Source organism: Haematobia irritans, chromosome 5 (assembly GCF_050003625.1).
Source record: "Haematobia irritans isolate KBUSLIRL chromosome 5, ASM5000362v1, whole genome shotgun sequence".
In the NCBI taxonomy this organism is placed as follows: Eukaryota; Metazoa; Arthropoda; class Insecta; order Diptera; family Muscidae; genus Haematobia; species Haematobia irritans.
In genome coordinates this window covers 132116666-132137447 of record NC_134401.1, presented here as the reverse complement: position 1 = coordinate 132137447, position 20782 = coordinate 132116666, and the positions used below count along the sequence as shown (strand labels likewise).

The following is a 20782-nucleotide window of genomic DNA, read 5'->3' as shown; positions in this document are numbered from 1 at the left end:
TATAGAAATATTTGTTAATTTTGATTTCTATAGAAACATTTGTCAAAATTTTATTTCTATAGAAAATGTTGGCAATGTTTTATTTCTAGAATTTCCATAGCAAATTTTCTCACAATTTTATTTTTATAAAATATTTTGTCAAAATTTTATTTCTATAGAACATTTTGTCAAAATTTTATTTCTATGGAAAATTTTCTCAATGTTTTATTTCTATAGGACATTTTCTCAAAATTTTATTTCTATAGCAAATTTTCTCAAAATTTTATTTCTATAACAAATTTTCTCAAAATTTTATTTCTATAACAAATTTTCTCAAAATTTTATTTCTATAACAAATTTTCTCAAAATTTTATTTCTATAGAATATTTTGTCAAAATTGTATTTCTATGGAAAATTTTCTCAAATTTTTATTTCTATGGAAAATTTTCTCAAAATTTTATTTCTATAGAAATTTTTTTAAAATTTTCTTTCTATAGAACATTTTCTCAAAATTTTATTTCTATGGAAAATTTTCTCAAAATTTTATTTCTATAGAATATTTTGTCAAAATATTATTTCTATAACAAATTTTCTCAAAATTTTATTTCTATAGAATATTTTATCATAATTTTATTTCTATAGAACATTTTGTCAAAATTTTATTTCTATGGAAAATTTTCTCAAAATTTTATTTCTATAGAAAATTTTCTCAAAATTTTATTTCTATGGAAATTTTCTCAAAATTTTATTTCTATGGAAAATTTTGTCAACATTTTATTTCTATAGAAAATTTTGTCAAAATTTTATTTCTAAGAATATTTTGTCAAAATTTTATTTCTATGGAAAATTTTCTCAAAATTTTATTTCTATGGAAAATTTTCTCAAAATTTTATTTCTATGGAAATTTTTCTCAAAATTTTATTTCTATGGTAAATTTTCTCAAAATTTCTTTTCTATGGAAAATTTTCTCAAAATTTTATTTCTATAGAAAATTTTCTCAAAATTTTATTTCTATGGAAAATTTTCTCAAAATTTTATTTCTATGGAAAATTTTCTCAAAATTTTATTTCTACAGAATATTTTGTCAAAATATTATTTCTATAACAAATTTTCTCAAAATTTTATTTCTATCGAATATTTTGGCAATATTTTTTTTCTATGGAAAATTTTCTCAAAATTTTATTTCTATAGAAAATTTTCTCAAAATTTTATTTATATAGAAAATTTTGGCAATGTTTTATTTCTATAGAAAATTTGGTCAAAATTTTATTTCTATAGTAAATTTTTTCAAAATTTTATTTCTATAGCAAATTTTGTCAAAATTTTATTTCTATAGCAAATTTTCTCAAAATTTTATTTCTATGGAAAATTTTCCCAAAATTGTCTCAAAATTTTATTTCTAAAAATTTTCTCAAAATTTTATTTCTATAGCAAATTTTCTCAAAATTTTATTTCTATAACAAATTTTCTCAAAATTTTATTTCTATAGAGAAATTGCTCAAAATTGTATTTCTATGGAAAATTTTCTCAACATTTATTTCTATGGAAAATTTTCTCAAAATTTTATTTCTATAGAATAATTTGTCAAAATATTATTTCTATAACAAATTTTCTCAAAATTTTATTTCTATAGAATATTTTGTCATAATTTTATTTCTATAGAACATTTTGTCAAAATTTTATTTCTATGGAAAATTTTATCAAAATTTTATTTCTATGGAAAATTTTCTCAAAATTTTATTTCTATAGAAAATTTTCTCAAAATTTTATTTCTATGGAAAATTTTCTCAAAATTTTATTTCTATGGAAATTTTTCTCAAAATTTTATTTCTATGGAAATTTTTCTCAAAATTTTTTGTTCTATGGAAAATTTACACAAAATTTTATTTCTATCGAATATTTTGGCAATATTTTATTTCTATAGAAAATTTTGTCAAAATTATATTTCTACAGAAACTTTTTTCAAATTTTTATTTCTATAGCAAATTTTTTCAAAATTTTATTTCTTAGAACATTTTGTCAAATTTTTATTTTTATGGAAAATTTTGTCAAAATTTTATTTCTATAGAAAATTTTTACAACATTTTATTTCTATAGCAAATTTTTTCAAAATTTTATTTCTATAGCAAATTTTTTCAAAATTTTATTTCTTTAGCAATTTTTTTCAAAATTTTATTTCTATAGCAAATTTTGTCAAAATTTTATTTCTATAGCTAATTTTCTCATAATTTTATTTCTATGGAAAATTTTCCCAAAATTTTATTTCTATAGAGAATTTTTTCAAAATTTTATTTCTAAAAATATTCTCAGAATTTTATTCCTATAGCAAATTTTCTCAAAATTTTATTTCCATAACAAATTTTCCTAAAATTTTATTTCTATAGAACATTTTGTCAAAATTTTATTTTGTATGGAAAATGTTGTCAAAATTTTATTTCTATGGAAAATTTTTTCAAAATTTTATTTCTATAGAAAATTTTCTCAAAATTTTATCTTTCGTTGATTTTTGTTGAACTTTTTTTTTATTTTTAAGAATTATTTTTCGTAATGTAAAATTGACGTTTTTTTTTTATTTTTATTTCCTATATTTCGGTTGACTTCGTCAAAACCGTTTTAAAGGATTTATTCATGTGTGCAGCTTCACTCTGTTTTACATCATCTAAAACACATATTACATTTATTATATATTTATCCATTTCGTGGCAAAACATGGCAAACAAAAATATGCAACTGCAACAAATAAGAAGTTGCATAGCACTTTCAGCGGAACGCTGCACTTACTTACCGCACTATCCTCGTAAAGTGAATTTGTTTCCCAACTGCTCCTTTTCAACAGACTGTCATTTTAATAGATTATTCGCTGAATAAAAATAATACCACGAAATTTGAGCAGATGGTTATTATAGAACAACTCCAACCGATTAAAGGACCGATACCGGTTATAACGGACAAGTGAAACGACCGGTTGGGGACTAGTCCCACACACTGAAATTACATATGTAGGCTAATTATGATATCTAATTATATCTTGATTCCATATTTCCCACACGGGTTGTGAGAATGGCCATATGAAAAGATATATGTAATTCTAAAATATAAAAACGTATACTTTAATTACATTATATTTCAATTGAAACACCATAAAGCTTATTCCAATAAATTATAGCCGTTTTAATTAACTTGAAATTACTATATTTTTAACACGTATGGCTAATGAATTGTTTTCGAATAGAAATAAAACATTTAAATATAATCTAAGTATATTTTTTCTGTACTTAAGACTTAGTTCGCATCCAATAACTTTACATCAATTCCCAACTCACTAAGCCTTTTTATGACCTCTCGATTATCTAAGCCATTCTCCTTATTATACTTATAGTTCATGGTCAGTTGAACTTCTTCTAAGCCTTTAACGTGTTCGAATAGATTTCCTTCGAGCTTCAAATCAATATCGCTCTCCTCTCTCAATATACAAAAATACAAGAGGAAAATGGCAAGACTTCCCGATATGATATAAGGTTGATACCACAAATGTTCATCGGATCCACCACTGCGAGTATCTTTGGCTCTCCATGAAGCAGCATCACTTCCAAAATATTTTATAGGTTCATTATTGACTTCCGATTCGCCTGATTGTTTTCTATTTGTATCAGAAACTTTTTGGGCCATCAAACGTTGCTGTCCCCATAATGCCGGCCTATTTTATAAGAGGATAATTTTAATTTACATAATATTCACATATTTGTGTATTTATACAAACCTTAGGTTTAGGCAAGTTCGAGATATTTTCAATGCATTCATTTTGTAAAATATCCAATCAATTAAAGCTCCCTTTGGTATAAGTGAATTTCATAACAAATAGGATAAATAAACCAAATGTCTTCTTCTTCTTCATGGACGTTCGAGAACCCCCAAATCCACAAATGGAGTATAAACAGCTGATCTTAAAAATGAAAGAGTCAAAACGTAACGTGACGCTGACCATACCCACATAATAATTTAGTGTTGTTGTTCCGTTACTCTGTGCACTCGCCCGCCATTGTATTGTGTAAACAAGTGATTTCTAATACCAATCAGTTTAAGCCAAGCCAAAATATGTGACCATTTTAATTACAATGAAAAATCGTGAGGCGTCGTTTTGGATTTTTACATTTCAATTCGTAAACGCAATTTCATTTCCCCTCTGGACTTTACAATAGTAACAAAATTCGGATGTTGTGTGTGCCGGAAATAATGTAAAGTTAACTTTGACCATGAAATACATATTTGAAAGTGGTGTTTTGGAACCTATGTGTCTATATGATCTGGAATGGTAACATTTAATTGAGATTTACAAGACGTAAGTACAATTATATTTTTATTTCAAGTTTCATTGTGGAAAGTTAAAGTTGAAGGAGCAAAATGGTTTTCGTAAATCCCATAAAAGCTTTGCCTGGTATGCAAATGGGAGATACATGTCAATATTAGTAATGAAACAATTCTGTTCATATAGTTCATAGTTCAAGTGTTAGCCATGAAAGACCATGCTTTTCTATACGCCAAAAAAAATCCTCAACTGGTCAATATTATTTTGGGCACACATTTATACCTGGCGCGTCTGCTATAAAAAGGAGGTCCCTTGTCATTGAGCTTAACATAGCAGGGCAGGGCAGAACTCAGTGATAAACGTTGGGTTACATACCATGCGTTAATGCGTCCGTTGATTGAAGAGTTGAATTTTCAAACTGAAAAATATCAAATCTTCCATCAATGCACGGATTAACGCATGATATGTAACTCAACCTTAAGGGAGAAGTTCACCACCGTGGTATTACAATGGACTGAATAGTCTAAGTTAGCCTGAAATATCGGGCTGCCACTATACCTAACCTAACCTACCTAGAAGCCGTATTTATAATACACAGATGCACCACATAGATCGATCTCTTGGTATTATTCCATTGACACCTAGAAGAAAAATAGCACTATTAAATTAATGACTTTAGGAAATTTTTTTAACATCATCAAATCAACTTTTCACGTCCAACATAGAAGATTCGACTTCCAATGTTCTTCATAAGCAAAGGGGAATCCACAATATTATAGATGTATAAAGGTAACTTTTTAGACTCTGATTAAGAATCACAACGAGACTATAGAAATTTAAGAAAGATATTCTGGTGTATTTCATTTTTAGTTTTTATTTTATTGTTCCAAAGCAGAAATAACACCAAATTTTAGAAACAGTTTAGGTTTGCTAGAGTTGGCTACCTTTGTCACGAATTATGCCGACAAAGCAAAAAAATTTGGAAGTTCTTCTAAAGGTACGACTTTAACAGCACTTCCAAAAATGTCCTCCCAAAGATGTTCTTTATTTTAATTACACAGGAAGTTCTTTAAATTCAATTTTTAAAAACTCGTTTTTTTTTTCATATTTTTAATAGATAATTATAATTTTTTTAAATAGAGTAAAAACAACGTAAGAAGTCATAAAATGGTAGAAATTATTCAAATTTTCTCGAAAATGCTAAATCCATATAAGAAAAAATTGTTTTTTGAAAATATTTAAAGTCGTTGCAGATAAGCGATAGAATGAATTAAAAATCATAAAAAATATAAAAATTATTTATTTGGCAAAATATTACAAAATCTTTTAATCCACATCCAAAACACTGAATTCGTATCCCACCTTAGGAAATGATACAAATTCAGCGCAACGGCAGTTGAAATGGTGGTCATCCGTCCTATGACAAGCCCATGTTAATTTCATCGCTTCTGCGCAAATTTTGCACCACATTCGGATCTAAAAAGAAAATGTTCACTATTTTTTATTGCTGGAATGCTGCACCAAAGTGGCTCCGTATTGGGATGATCAACACATTGATATGTTTTAGCGCCAACCTTACTCTCCAAAACGCCACAGGGGCAAAAGTCTAACAAATTGAGATCCGGAAAATTTCTGGGTCCTCTTGGAATTGCCATGATCAAGGCTTAAATACTGTCTTTAGTACATTTTCCAGATAATATTCGGGATTTATTTTCACCTTAAGTTAGATGAATACGAGCGATGTGCGGTTCAGAAATGATAGCAATCTGAAGTTGGTATGCAATAAATATCAATTACACTGCATATTTAATTAAAATTTTGTAACAAGCTTTCTTTTTATTTACGCAGTAATTTTAACGCAAAATCTTTTCATCTGCTTTTTTTTTAATGGTAAATGCATATCAATCGTAATTTTTGAGAATATTATTCGTCATCCGTATTTGTTGCATTTGTTCGTCTGTATTCTGGTGGAGAGTTCCCCGAATACTTTGCTCGACGCTCGTTTTCAAATTCAATGGGATGAAACCTTTTACGATGCAAGTACATAGCAGAGCCGGAATTAGAAGTTTTCGGACAATACGAACATTTATATAAAATTATGTCAGTATGATTTGCCATATGTTCCTGAAAAAACGAGTTTTTTCACATATAATTTTTGTGACAAAATTTACTCTATGATGGCGTCTTACCTTTAGGGCATCACGCCTCTTGTAAGCTTTGTGACAAAATGTACATTTGAAATTATAATCTGATTTATGTATATCTCTAATATGTTTCTTTAAAGCTCCTATAGTTGGAGAAATTTTTGGACATAAACTACATCGAAACGTCTTCTTGCCATCCTTTGGATGTTGGGATGCTTTATGGTTTCTTAAGCCCTTTTGTGTTGTAACCTTTAGTCCACAAACATCACAACTAATTGTTGGTAGGGGCGTACCTCTGTGTTTCAAAAGATGTCTTTCTAAATTCTTTTCCCTTATTTTTTCGCCACATACATCACAAATTTTGGCATTCAGTTCCCAATGGACATTTTTCACATGATTCGATAATAAGATGTTAGTACCGAAACTGTAAATAGAATTGCAAAGAATGATTATGATTACCTTGCTAGTTCATGTAGCAATGACTTACCGTTTTCCACAGTGTTCACAGGGAAATGGCTTCTCTTTTTCGGGAAGATGACTCTGTTTATGATTTCTGAGCGAATACTCAAAATAAAATGGCCTACTACATATATCGCAGATAAATTTCTTTTCTTTGGGTCGATGGATTAATTCATGGAACATCAAAAGGCGACGATCGGGCTTAATTTTGCCACAAATTTTGCACTTGAAATATTCGGGATCGACATGAAGACGGACGTGGTCCGACAGAGTAGTGACAGAGAAAAACTGTGTATTGCAACATATAGCATAGCCTTGTTGACCATGCTCTTCTACAAAATGCTTACGTAAGCCTCTAAAATTTGACGTTGCTGTCTGGCAGATGTCACAAACGATATCGAAATTTTCTCTCAAAAATTGATTATCGTTTCGAACAGTCCAACGATCTTTCTTATGTGATGATTTCTCGTTTTCTCTATCCGTATCTGAACTTTCGTAATGGAGATTTGAATTTTCATCCATATCGGATTCGCCTATATCATCGTCATCTTCACTATTATCTTCGGCTGGTTTGTCTGATTCAACTGACTGGTCATGCTCTCTTGTTCTATTGTTACTGAAATTTTTCTCTAACGATCGTTTCTCTAGAGGATCTGTATATATCTCTGCGTCTTCGTATGATTCTTCCCCGTGTACAGGTTCCTCTTCGTCATCGTTGTCTTCTTTTATAAACGCAGTTTCTTCCATATTCGAAACGCCTATTTCTTCACTTGGGATTTCAATTGTATTTTCATTTTCGAAATCACTGTACGTCATGGGCTCAATGTAGTAGGAAACTTCTTCGTCTTCGTCTTCTGTTTTTAGCTCGAATGGAAAGCTATTGTGAAGCCTCTCTATACGGATGTAGAACTCATTAAAATCATATATGCTTTTCCAACATGATATACAAAGCCATGATTTTGAAGTTATGGTTTTCTTTAAAGAAACATATTTTCTATTATTAATTAAAATAATTTTTACTATGATAGAACTTAATTTGTAAACAATGCAATATTTATTGGGATTTGACCAAATGAATTCATTTCAGAAACTGAAATAATTTTGTACATTTATTTATGCTATGCCCAGAAGGAAACCCTTTTTTAGTAAAAGCGGTCAAGCATTCCTATGTGATGCTATTGAAGTCCAACTTTAAACGAGCTTTAATCCTTGATGATTAAATTAAATCGATAAATGGCAAACCTACTACTTACTATTAATATCACTTACTGGGGGCCAAAGATGTTTTATGATAAGGTCTTCTATATTTTCTTTTCGCCATAGAACGGATCCATATGTAATGTGTTTTTCCGTTGATGTTTCCAAACATAATAGGCACGAATCCATCTTTTCCATTCGTCCAGATTACTTTGGGTACTAGGGCAACCAAACAAACCCACAGTTAAAATCAACACATGCTTCTTCTTATTCTCGGTGGAATTCAAAGCCTTTACTATCCCGAATGAATGAATTTTAGGGCTGTCATTCGGGACCGGGATTCGGGATTTAAAAATATAGAACCCCGGGATCACGAGATTTTTTTCGGGATATCGAAATTTTCGGGAATCTTGAAATATTTTAAGTGATAAAAATTTCATATCGCTATCTTTCTCAGCAAAAAATTTTAAGGATTTTCTTTAGATTAGGTATATTTTCGTAAACTTGGTGTATTCCTTTGGTACTTCATCGTTTTAAGTCACTTCTTAAAAATATCAAGGCATCCAAATTTTTATCAGATAAACGCGATCTTGTCATATTGTCGACGGACCTTTTATCATTGCTTTTATGTGGCACGAAATCCATTTCACATGAACTCATTGTTACTTTTTGATGAAATTGTGCTTTTTATAGCATACCTCATGTATAATAAATTCTTATTAACTCAATTTGTAGGGTATGAAATCCAAGGACCGTTTGCACTTAATGAAGACTAAAATTTGTTGTTTGCTAAAAAGTCACCAATTTAACAAATTAGAATTGGTCTTTCGGGATCTTGAAAAATCCCGGTATTCAAAATAAAAAATCCCGGGATAGGGTATGAAATCCAAGGGCCGTTCGCACTTAATGAAGACTAAAATTTGTTGTTTGCTAAAAAGTCACCAATTTAACAAATTAGAATTGGTTTTTCGGGATCTTGAAAAATCCCGGTATTCAAAATAAAAAATCCCGGGATATGGGATTAATCCCGTCCCGAAAATCCCGAAATCCCGGGTATTTATCCCGAGTGACAGCCCTAATGAGTTTTGAATGAAAAAAGTGTTGCCAGGTTTATAGGCCTGTACTATGTTCGTGTTTCGAGTTGAAAATCGCTTGATTTTCGCGGTTACTTTTTTTTACAGAAATAAATACAGTTATTATATTGTTTTATAACTGAATCGAACGTAAAGTTTTCTCAACCATTCGTTATTTAGGATACTCAATGTGTAACATTCGTTACACAGAGATTCGACTGTATCTCAATAAAAAAAAACTCATTCCTTTTAAATCTTAGCAGAACCTATATTAAAAACACCGACCGCATTGAATCAAAATTAATTATTTTAATAAACATAGTAAGCATGTTCGGTTTTCGCGTTGAAATTTTCGCGGTTACTTTCTTCAAATAGTTCGATTCAAAGCAAATAATTTTACTCAATCTGTGCACACCTTTTTTCATCTAGAGTTCATCAGGATTTAACAGAAATATGTATGTTGATTTTCATTATTTAATTATTATATTATAATTATATATGAAAAAGTAATCGCAAAAAAATGTGATTTCAACCAGGGCTGTGGAGTCAGAGTCTGAAGATTTTGCTGGAGTCGGAGTTTGGGTACTAGGGCAACCAAACAAACCCACAGTTAAAATCAACACATGCTTCTTCTTATTCTCGGTGGAATTCAAAGCCTTTACTATCCCGAATGAATGAATTTTAGGGCTGTCATTCGGGACCGGGATTCGGGATTTAAAAATATAGAACCCCGGGATCACGAGATTTTTTTCGGGATATCGAAATTTTCGGGAATCTTGAAATATTTTAAGTGATAAAAATTTCATATCGCTATCTTTCTCAGCAAAAAATTTTAAGGATTTTCTTTAGATTAGGTATATTTTCGTAAACTTGGTGTATTCCTTTGGTACTTCATCGTTTTAAGTCACTTCTTAAAAATATCAAGGCATCCAAATTTTTATCAGATAAACGCGATCTTGTCATATTGTCGACGGACCTTTTATCATTGCTTTTATGTGGCACGAAATCCATTTCACATGAACTCATTGTTACTTTTTGATGAAATTGTGCTTTTTATAGCATACCTCATGTATAATAAATTCTTATTAACTCAATTTGTAGGGTATGAAATCCAAGGACCGTTTGCACTTAATGAAGACTAAAATTTGTTGTTTGCTAAAAAGTCACCAATTTAACAAATTAGAATTGGTCTTTCGGGATCTTGAAAAATCCCGGTATTCAAAATAAAAAATCCCGGGATAGGGTATGAAATCCAAGGGCCGTTCGCACTTAATGAAGACTAAAATTTGTTGTTTGCTAAAAAGTCACCAATTTAACAAATTAGAATTGGTTTTTCGGGATCTTGAAAAATCCCGGTATTCAAAATAAAAAATCCCGGGATATGGGATTAATCCCGTCCCGAAAATCCCGAAATCCCGGGTATTTATCCCGAGTGACAGCCCTAATGAGTTTTGAATGAAAAAAGTGTTGCCAGGTTTATAGGCCTGTACTATGTTCGTGTTTCGAGTTGAAAATCGCTTGATTTTCGCGGTTACTTTTTTTTACAGAAATAAATACAGTTATTATATTGTTTTATAACTGAATCGAACGTAAAGTTTTCTCAACCATTCGTTATTTAGGATACTCAATGTGTAACATTCGTTACACAGAGATTCGACTGTATCTCAATAAAAAAAAACTCATTCCTTTTAAATCTTAGCAGAACCTATATTAAAAACACCGACCGCATTGAATCAAAATTAATTATTTTAATAAACATAGTAAGCATGTTCGGTTTTCGCGTTGAAATTTTCGCGGTTACTTTCTTCAAATAGTTCGATTCAAAGCAAATAATTTTACTCAATCTGTGCACACCTTTTTTCATCTAGAGTTCATCAGGATTTAACAGAAATATGTATGTTGATTTTCATTATTTAATTATTATATTATAATTATATATGAAAAAGTAATCGCAAAAAAATGTGATTTCAACCAGGGCTGTGGAGTCAGAGTCTGAAGATTTTGCTGGAGTCGGAGTTGGAGCCGGAGTCGTAGAAATTTTGCTCGACTCCGACTCCGGCAATACAAAATTTGAAAAACACTTCCTATCATTCTAACTAAAGAAATATTTCGATAAATTTTCAAACAAACAATGAAAAACGAAAGTGTATTTATACGGGTGAAATTTTACGGTGATGTAAAAATTAGGTTTGACTAGAATATGGCCTGAAATGGTCAATTGCATTGTCCATATTTTTTAACATATTAAAATATCGATTTTTGACCCTATATATACTCTTGATAAAGGTACAATTTTAAGGCAATATAACAGTAGAACCTAAAGTTCTGAATTTTTGGTAGGCATGTCGAGTTCAAAGATAGGTCATACCGGACAATTTTGTGATATAGAATCACATTTAAACTCAACTTCAGATTTTTTTAAAGAAATTTTTCCCAGTTTAAAGTTTTCATAAGATTTATCAGAAATTTTGAATTTAGAGTTACATGATATTCATAAACAAATGCGGAATTTTCCAGTCGGCCCAGATTTTGAGATAGCCCTACATAATTACTTGAGAAATATACACCCGATGTCGTTGGAAGCTGTAATTTTAAATTAAACTACTGCCGGTTTTTTGGTAGAAAGTTTGTTTCATCAAAGCCACTCGAAATTCTTTAAAATAAATCAATGGCCTGTAATGTCCATAACTGATTTATAAATCGATGTTTCCCCATTTTATTTTTATAGAAACAATATTCGTAACTGTCCAGCTATTCCTGTCATATGTTGTATGGTAGTTGTTATTTAAAATTCCGCCCGTCCTAATTTTTGTCAGTTTATGTTTGTTTTATATATCCCAGCAAAAAAGCGTCTCCAAAAAAGTAGTGAATTTTTTTTTTATTTTGGATCCGGAAGTGGTGTCAAATTGGCGCAGAAGCGATGAATTTAACACGGGCTTGTCATAGGACGTATGTCGACCATTTCAAATGCCGTTGCACTGAATTTAGAGCACTTCTTAAGGTGTGATGCGAATGCAGTGTTTTGGATGTAAATTAAAATATTTTGCAATAATTTGCCAAATAAACAATTTTTATAATTTTTTATGATTTTTAAAGCATTCTACCGCTTGTCTGAAACGTTCGACATCAAATATTTTCAAAAATTGGCAATTTTTCTAGAAGGGATTCAGCTTTTTTTTTCGAAAAAGTTTTAATAATTTGTACAATTTTATTATCCTTATTCTGTTTTTATCTTATTTGAAACAAATAAAGTAACATTTCCCTTCAAAAATATGAAAACAGCGAGTTACAAAAAATTGAATTAAAGGAACTTCCTGAGTTGTTAAAATAAAGAACATCTTTGGGAGGAGATTTTTGGAAATGCTTTTAAAGTTGTGCCTTTAGAAGTACTTCCAATTTTTTTTGCTGGGATTTTTTAACATCTAAACATTCTATCTGATTAGTCCGACTTTTTGATTTTATTATTATTTTTCTTGTTATGTAAATTTATTTTTTATAAAATGCCTATATAGACCAATACCACGATTTAATTTCTAAAACTTCTGGAACCCTAATTATTTTTTGAAATTTTGTGTTTTTATAAATACATATTCTGGAGATTGCTGTTATCTACCCATATTTTGATTTGTTCTCTATATAGTCTTGTGTCGTATTTTAATTTATTGGCCTGAAATTAAAATGCAGATTTCTTTACATCCCAAAGATGCTGAGGTTTGTCGTCGAGTCATATCAACATTTAAAATTAGAGTTCTTTTGGACATATGTGATTTAGGTACACCACCTGGGGTCGACTCCGGAGTCGGAGTCGTGGCTAATAAGAAATGCTGGAGTCGGAGTCGAGCAAAATTGACTCGACTCCACAGCCCTGATTTCAACTCAAAACCGAAAAAACATATTCCCCCATGTTCAGATATTCGGAATAGCAAATCGCAAGAATATAGTTTTCTTATAACGAAAAATCGAGATAATCTCGGACTCCTATCCAATTGTAATTTGAACTTCTCATTAAAGACAACTCTTTTACCACACGACACTTTTGCGTATCCGAATATCGGAACATGGGGGATTGTATTAGAATGCAATTTAAAAAATTATTGTACATACTTAAATATTTCATATTCAACGGGAGCCACCGTGGTACAAACATTAGCATTCTCGCATACATTGGGTCATAGGTTCGAACCCAGTTTAAAACACCCTTAAAACGGCGGATAATGAATGTTTTTCTCCATGTGGTTTCAACGTGAAACGCATCTAAGACTGCACTATAATAAGGAAGACCCCTGCCATTTTAGTTTTTATTATAAATTCATAAAACATGTAAAAAATATGTAACATTTCTTTTTATATTGCTAGAACGCAAAATAGATTAGAACATAATTTTATTGATAAATATACATTTTTTAAAGTAATATGAAAAAAAACCAAAAAGAAGAGTTGAAAAATCATAACAATAAAATAATTAATTACATGTAAAGGTAGCAATATATCTTGTATTTAGTAACTTGCCACTTGACTTGATAATGTGAAGCTATTTAAATGAACGTAAAATTCAGATCTTTGTTAGTCCAATACTTCAGACACGAAAAGAAAAATTAAGAAAATCATTCTTCTCATTAGTTCTTATGCCTTTCCCTAAAATGGCCATAAAACATTAAATTCACAATTCTGCTAGGGAAAATTTAAACCGTGTTTTTACAGTGCACTTTGCAGTATATATCATTTTAAAAAATATTACAAAAAATTTTGTAAAATCGATGCATTTTTTTTATGGAATATGCATGCCGCCTATTCATCATCATCGGCAGTATTGTAATTTGTTCGCTTATTCGGCGGTGGTGATTTTCCTGAGTACTTTTCCCGACGATCTCTCTCATATTCGATGGGATGTATGTTTTTTCGATGATGGTACATTGTTGAAGACGAATTAGATGTTTTTGGACAATACGGACATCTATAAAGAATGACACCGGTATGTAAGGCTTCATGTTCCTATAAAATAATCAAGGATATTATTAAATATAGACTACAGTCCATATTTAAACTAACTCACTTTAAGAGCATCGGCACGCTTATAGGCCTTTTCACAAAAACTGCATTTAAAATCATAACCTGTGTGTGTATCTCGTATATGTTTCTTAAGAGCTCCATAAGTTGGTGAAATTTTTGGGCATAAGTCACAATGATAATCTCGTTTTCCATCTTCAGGATGATGTATGTTTTTATGTCTTCTTAAACCCTTTTCAGACGACAACTTTAATCCACATATTTCACAGCTAACAGGAGATAATGGTTCGTCATCCGTATTTGAGGTATTTGTCGTATTTGTTCGTCTGTATTCTGGTGGAGAGTTTCCCGAATACTTTGCTCGGCGCTCGTTTTCAAATTCAATAGGATGACACTTTTTTCGATGCAAGTACATAGTGTTGCTGGAATTAGAAGTTTTCGGACAATACGAACATTTATATAAAATTATGTCAGTATGATTTGCCATATGTTCCTGAAAAGAAGAGTTTTCATACATTATAATTTTTGTGGTATAACTCACTCCATGATGGCGCCTTACCTTTAGGGCTTCACGCCTCTTGTAAGCCTTATGACAAAACGTGCATTTGAAATTATAACCTGACTTGTGTTTATCTCTAATATGTTTCTTCAAAGCTCCTATAGTTGGAGAAATTTTTGGACATAAACTACATTGAAACGTCTTCCTGCCATCCTTTGGATGCTGGGATGCTATATGTTTTCTTAAACCATTTTGTGTTGTGACCTTTAGTCCACAAACATCACAACTAATTGTTGGTAGGGGCGTACCTCTGTGTTTCAAAAGATGCCTTTCTAAATTCTTTTCTCTTATTTTTTCGCCACATATATCACATATTTTGGCATTCAGTTCCCAATGGACTTGTTTCACATGACTCGATAATAAGATGTTAGTACCAAAACTGTAAATAGAATTGCAAGGAATAATTATGATTACATTGCTAGTTCATGTAGCATTGACCTACCGTTTTCCACAGTGCTCACAGGGAAATGGCTTCTCTTTTTCGGGAAGGTGACTCTGTTTATGGTTTCTGAGACAATTCTCAAAATAAAAAGGCCTACTACATATATCGCAGATAAATTTCTTTTCTTTGGGTCGATGGATTAATTCATGGAACATCAAAAGACGACGATCTGGTTTAATTTTGCCACAAATTTTGCACTTGAAATATTCGGGATCGATATGAAGACGGACGTGATCCGACAGAGTAGTAACAGAGAAAAATTTTGTATTGCAACATATAGCATAACCTGGTTGGCCATGCTCTTGTACAAAATGTCTGCGTAAGCCTCTAAAATTTGACGTTGCTGTTTGGCATATGTCACAAACGATGTCGAAATTTTCGCTCAAAAATTGATTATCATTTCGAACTGTCCAACGTTCTTTCTTTTGTGACGATTTCTCATTTTCGTTGTCAGTATCTGAATTTTCGTAATGGATATTTGAATTTTCATCCATATCGAATTCGCCTATATCATCGTCATCGTCACTATTATCTTCGTCTGGTTTGTCTGATTCAACTAACGGGTCATGTTCTCTTTTTCTATTGTCACTGGAGTTTCTCTTTAACGATGGTTTCCCATCCATATCGGATTCGCCTATATCATCTTCTTCGTCACTATTATCGTCGTCTGGTTTGTCTGATTCAACCAACTCATCTTGTTCTCTTTTTCTATTGTTACTGGAGTTTGTCTCTAGCGATGGTTTCTCAAGGGGATCTGTATATATCTCAGCGTCTTCTGATGAGTCTTCCACGTGTATAGTTTCCTTTTCCTCTTCGCCATCGTTCTTTTTTTTTATAGAATCAGTTTCTTCAGTGTCTTCATCCATATTCGAAACCACAATTTCCTCACATGGGATTTCTATTGTATTTTCATTTTCAAGATCACTGTACGTCATGGGCTCAATGTAGTAGGAAACTTCTTCGTCTTCGTCTTCTGTTTTTAGCTCGAATGGAAAGCTTTTGTGAAGCCTCTCTATACGGATGTAGAACTCATTAAAATCATATATGCTTTTCCAACATGATATACAAAGCCACGATTTCGAAGTTATGATTTTCTTAAAAGGAACATAATTTCTATTATTAATTAAAATAATTTGAAGTATAGTAGAACTAATTTTGTAAACAATGCAACATTTATGGGGATTTGACCAAATGATTTGATCTCAGAAACTGAAATAATTTTGTACATTTATTGAGGCTAAGCCCATAAGGAAATCCTTTTTTAGTAGAACCATTCAAGCATTCCTATGTGATGCAGAATAATTAGTTTATTGAAGTCCAAATTTAATCGTCTTTTAACATTTGATGATTAAATTATATCGATTGTTTGAAAATATGTACAGTATGTCAAGAAAGTCTTTTGACATTGCCAAATATTTAAAATTCCAGAAATAATTGAGGTAAAAATCGAGTTGTTAATTCGTTTTGAGAAAAATAAAATATGTATACTTTGCAAAATACATAATAAAATATTTTTTAAAATTAAATTATATTTAATTTTGTAATAAAACATAATTTTTATCCTATTGTCAAAACACTTTCTTGACATACTGTATGTAGTATTATGAAGAATATCAGACAAGGATTAAATAGTACCAAACAGAAGTAATGGGTTGGTTAGATGTCTAAGGTTTGGCTAGACGACTTTTAGTACGATGGACAAAGAGGTATTGAAATGGAACACTGAATGTTAATACCAAACCTGCCACTTACTACCAATTTTACTTACGGGAGGCCAAAGATGTTTTATGATTAGGTCTTCTATATTTTCTTTTCGCCATAGAACTGATCCGTATGTGATGTGTTTTTCCGAAAATGTTTCCAAACATAATAGACACGAACCCATCTTTTCCATTCGTTTAGATTTCCTTGGGTACTAGGACAACCAAACAAACCCACAGTTAAAATCAACACATGCTTCTTCTTATTTTCGGTGGAATTCAAAGCCTTTACAATTCTCAATTAGGGCTGTCAACCGGGATAAATCCCGGTATTTTCGGGATGGGATCGAAATCCCGAATCCCGGGATTTTTTATATTATATCCTGTGATTTTTCGGGATCTAGAACAAATAATTTCAATTTGTAAAATTTGTTTTTTAGCATTATCTATTAATAAATTAGAGTCTTCCCGACAAATTGAGTTAATAAACATTTATGATAAATAAAAAGCAATGATAAAAGGACCGTCGCCGATGTGACAAGATCGCGTTTATCTGATAAGAATTTGGATGCCTTGATATTTTTATGAAGTTACTTAAGACAATGTAGTACAAAAGGATTGACACAAGCAGTGTTACCGTTGTGCGACTTTAGTCGCATTTTGCAACCTTTTTGACGTCATGCGACTTTTTTAAAACATGTAAAATGTGCGACTTTAGTCGCACAAAAGGGAAGTGCTTAAATTTTATGCAATTTTTATAAGTGGGAATTCATCGCCGTGCGCCTGACGCGAAGCCACCGCAATGGCCCGCCTTGTATGCAAAGAGTCATGGATTCAAACCCAGTTTCGAACAAAGAGCAACATGTGTTTCTACGGTGGATGCTGAATGTTTCAAAGCTTCTCCACCACAATGTGAGACGCCAGAACTCGGCTATAAAAGAGAGTTCACTTTTCAATGACAAGTTGTCATTGAACTAAACATATAAGCACTCATTACTAAAAGAGAAGTAAATCACGTATAGTATCACCTAACCTACGATACCTACCCTACACGGTGTTCTGGTTTGTTAAGTCGTTGTTTTGTTGCATATCATTTCAACCACTAGCTCCGGTCGAGTACCCACTAATTTTTGATAATTATCAAACATTTTTACTGGAGTCTTTCGATTACTCCAAAAAGCCAGCAAAAGAGAGCCACAGTGAGATCATATTTGAAATTTGAGGAATAGATAAGTTGCAAGTTTTTGCTAGGAATTTTTTTCCCAGTAAAATCTTGCAAGAGTTAGCCATAAACAAATAATAGGTGCAATATATTTCACAGAGTCAATTAGGAGTGTAGTATAAAAAATATTTTTGTTTTTTTTAATTGATTTAAATGTTTTTAATTGGCTGATAGTAAATTGGCACTTGATGGCGTTCTCGTATATTTCTGCTAATTTTAGGAAGGAGAAAAAAAATCCAATTTTTTTTATTGCAAATTTACGTTTTACTGGTTTTTATGATACAATAAGTTGCTAAAATATCTCTTTATGTTAAAGGGAGTGTTCCTTTATTGTTTTTGTGTTGATTTATAGAAGATTTTTTGTAATCAAAATACTTCACAATGCGACTGTTTTTATCATTATGCTACTTTTTTGTGCGACCTTTTTTTGAGTATGCGACTTTTTCAAAATTTCCAATGGTAACACTGGACACAAGTGTACGAAAATATAACTAATCTAATCAAAATCCTTAAAATCCATTGCTGAGTATTATTTTTGTCATAATTTGTTGTTTTAGTTTTTTTCATATTGATGAGTTGGACTAACTGCCAATTTCTCACATCCGAAACGAATTCTTTGGTTCGATTAGAATGCCCAAAACAGCTGGATTTATAAAGCAAAATCAGTTGTTTTTACCATTTCAGTCAAACGAAAGAATTCGTTTCGGATATGAGAAAATGGCAGTTAGTCCAACTCATCAATATGAAAAAAAAAAAATAAAACAACAAATTATGACAAAAATAGCAATTTGAAATTGCTTTTTAATCTACTCTTATGTTCTTTTGTCGATAAAATTGAATTCAACTAAAATGGTTTAATGTACAACAATTTTATGTTGCTGTATATTTTTTTTACTAAATATATTTTAAAACTAGTAAGGAAAGTTTAAAGTCGGGCAGGGCCGACTATATTATACCCTGCACCACTTTGTAGATCTAAATTTTCGATACCATATCACATCCGTCAAATGTGTTGGGGGCTATATATAAAGGTTTGTCCCAAATACATACATTTAAATATAACTCGATCTGGAAGAATTTGATAGACTTCTACAAAACCTATAGACTTAAAATTTAAGTCGGCTAATGCACTAGGGTGGAACACAATGTTAGTAAAAAAATATGGAAAACATTTAAATCTGAAGCAATTTTAAGGAAACTTCGCAAACGTTTATTTATGATTTATCGCTCGATATATGTGCATTAGAAGTTTAGGAAAATTAGAGTCATTTTTACAACTTTTCGACTAAGCAGTGGCGATTTTACAAGGAAAATCTTGGTATCTTGACCATTTTTGTCGAAATCAGAAAAACATATATATAGGAGCTATATCTAAATCTGAACCGATTTCAACCAAATTTGGCACACATTGTTAATTCTACTCCCTGTGCAAAATTTCAACTAAATCGGGGTTAAAAATTGGCCTCTGTGGTTATATGAGTGTAAATCGAGCGAAAGCTATAAATGGGAGATATATCTAAATCTGAACCGATTTCAACCAACGCATAGCACTCATAGCTACAATGCTAATTCTACTCCCTGTGCAAAATTTCAATTAAATCGGAGTAAAAGATTGGCCACTGTGGTCATATGAGTGTAAATCGGGCGAACGATATATATGGGAGCTGTATCTAAATCTTAACCGATTTCAATAAAATTTGGCACACTTGACTACACTACTAATTGTACTCCTAGTGCAAAATTTCAACCCAATTGGGGTAAAACTCTGAATTCTGGGACCGTATTAGTCCATATCGGGCGAAAGATATATATGAGAGCTATATCTAAATCTGAACCGATTTCAATAAAGTTTGGCACACTTGACTATAGTACTAATTGTTCTTCTTGTGCAAAATTTTAAGCAAATTAGGGTAAAACTCTGGCTTCTGGGGCCATATAAGTCGATATCGGGCGAAATATATATATGAGAGCTATATCTAAATCTGAACCGATTTCTTCCAAAATCAATAGGGTTCTATTCTGACCCAAAAGAGGAACTTGTGTCAAATTTGAAGGCGATTGGACTTAAACTGCGACCTAGACTTTGATTACAAAAATGTTTTCACGGACAGATGGACATAGCTATATCGACTCAGGAGCCCACCCTGAGCATTTTTGCCAAAGACACCATTTGTCTATCTCGTCTACTTCTGGGTGTTGCAAACATATGCACTAACTTATAATACCCTGTTCCACAGTGTGCGCAGGGTATAAATACCGAACATTTCGGGATCTCGAAAAAATCTCGGAGAATCCTGGGATTCCATATTTTGAAATCCCGAATCCCGGGATTTATAAGCATCAATCCCGAATGACAGCCCTATACTGAATGCATGAACTTTGAATGGCAAAGGTGTTGCCAGGTTTTAATAAAATATTACTATTTTGTCATAGTATTGAAGGCCTATAGGCCGGTACTATGTTCGATTTTCAATTTTCGCGGTTATTTATTTGTACAGAAATAAATACAGTTTATGGTGCGGGCATAATAATAAATTTTCCATTCGTAATGTAACAACTATATATTCTTGTCACAGGGGAATTCGATGAAACGACGTCTGTCTAAATGATATAATTACTCCGCAGCCTTTAATAATGGAGCTACAGTGTGGCACATATTTCATTTTCTTTGCAGTCGGCTTACATCTAACAGAT

The 20782-nt window shown here is 31.4% G+C and overlaps 3 protein-coding genes across 5 annotated transcripts; all 3 read right to left on the bottom strand.

Moving 5' to 3' along the window:
• Positions 1-3126: 3126 nt before the first annotated feature.
• On the bottom strand, positions 3127-3902 carry LOC142240532 (uncharacterized). Its single transcript, XM_075312231.1, has 2 exons — positions 3740-3902; positions 3127-3676 (listed from the first exon to the last, which is right to left on the bottom strand). The coding sequence occupies exons 1-2, from the start codon at positions 3778-3780 to the stop codon at positions 3262-3264; spliced, it is 456 nt and encodes a 151-aa protein (XP_075168346.1). The 5' UTR covers positions 3781-3902; the 3' UTR covers positions 3127-3261.
• Positions 3903-5555: 1653 nt separating this feature from the next.
• On the bottom strand, positions 5556-8350 carry LOC142239483 (uncharacterized). Of its 2 annotated transcripts, XR_012723050.1 has the most exons (5): positions 8158-8350; positions 6917-7863; positions 6475-6853; positions 5807-6409; positions 5556-5761 (listed from the first exon to the last, which is right to left on the bottom strand). XR_012723050.1 is itself a non-coding variant. In XM_075311279.1 (4 exons), exons 1-4 carry the CDS (start codon positions 8281-8283, stop codon positions 6209-6211), a joined length of 1653 nt encoding a protein of 550 aa, XP_075167394.1. In that variant the 5' UTR covers positions 8284-8350; the 3' UTR covers positions 5556-6208. The 2 variants fall into 2 exon arrangements, 1 of the variants encoding a protein (XP_075167394.1); XM_075311279.1 differs by having other exon boundaries at positions 5556-6409.
• A 5474-nt stretch (positions 8351-13824) lies between these two features.
• LOC142239661 (zinc finger Y-chromosomal protein 1-like) lies at positions 13825-17120 on the bottom strand. 2 transcript variants are annotated; one of them, XM_075311448.1, is made up of 5 exons: positions 16935-17120; positions 15167-16260; positions 14725-15103; positions 14212-14658; positions 13825-14150 (listed from the first exon to the last, which is right to left on the bottom strand). In XM_075311448.1, exons 1-5 carry the CDS (start codon positions 17058-17060, stop codon positions 13947-13949), a joined length of 2250 nt encoding a protein of 749 aa, XP_075167563.1. In that variant the 5' UTR covers positions 17061-17120; the 3' UTR covers positions 13825-13946. The 2 variants fall into 2 exon arrangements, with proteins under 2 accessions (XP_075167563.1, XP_075167564.1); XM_075311449.1 differs by having other exon boundaries at positions 13881-14112.
• Between the last annotated feature and the right edge of the window lie 3662 nt (positions 17121-20782).

Excerpts from the sequence above, each read along its gene's own strand:
- LOC142239483 (XM_075311279.1), bottom strand. The coding sequence starts at position 8,283 with ATGGAAAAGATGGATTCGTGCCTATTATGTTTGGAAACATCAACGGAA. Across the intron at positions 6,854-6,916 it reads TGTGAACACTGTGGAAAACG|TTTCGGTACTAACATCTTAT; the intron begins GTAAGTCATTGC and ends TTCTATTTACAG. Across the intron at positions 6,410-6,474 it reads AGAGGCGTGATGCCCTAAAG|GAACATATGGCAAATCATAC; the intron begins GTAAGACGCCAT and ends TCGTTTTTTCAG.
- LOC142239661 (XM_075311448.1), bottom strand. The coding sequence starts at position 17,060 with ATGGAAAAGATGGGTTCGTGTCTATTATGTTTGGAAACATTTTCGGAA. Across the intron at positions 15,104-15,166 it reads TGTGAGCACTGTGGAAAACG|TTTTGGTACTAACATCTTAT; the intron begins GTAGGTCAATGC and ends TTCTATTTACAG. Across the intron at positions 14,659-14,724 it reads AGAGGCGTGAAGCCCTAAAG|GAACATATGGCAAATCATAC; the intron begins GTAAGGCGCCAT and ends TCTTCTTTTCAG.
- LOC142240532 (XM_075312231.1), bottom strand. The coding sequence starts at position 3,780 with ATGAATGCATTGAAAATATCTCGAACTTGCCTAAACCTAAG. Across the intron at positions 3,677-3,739 it reads CGAACTTGCCTAAACCTAAG|GCCGGCATTATGGGGACAGC; the intron begins GTTTGTATAAAT and ends CTTATAAAATAG.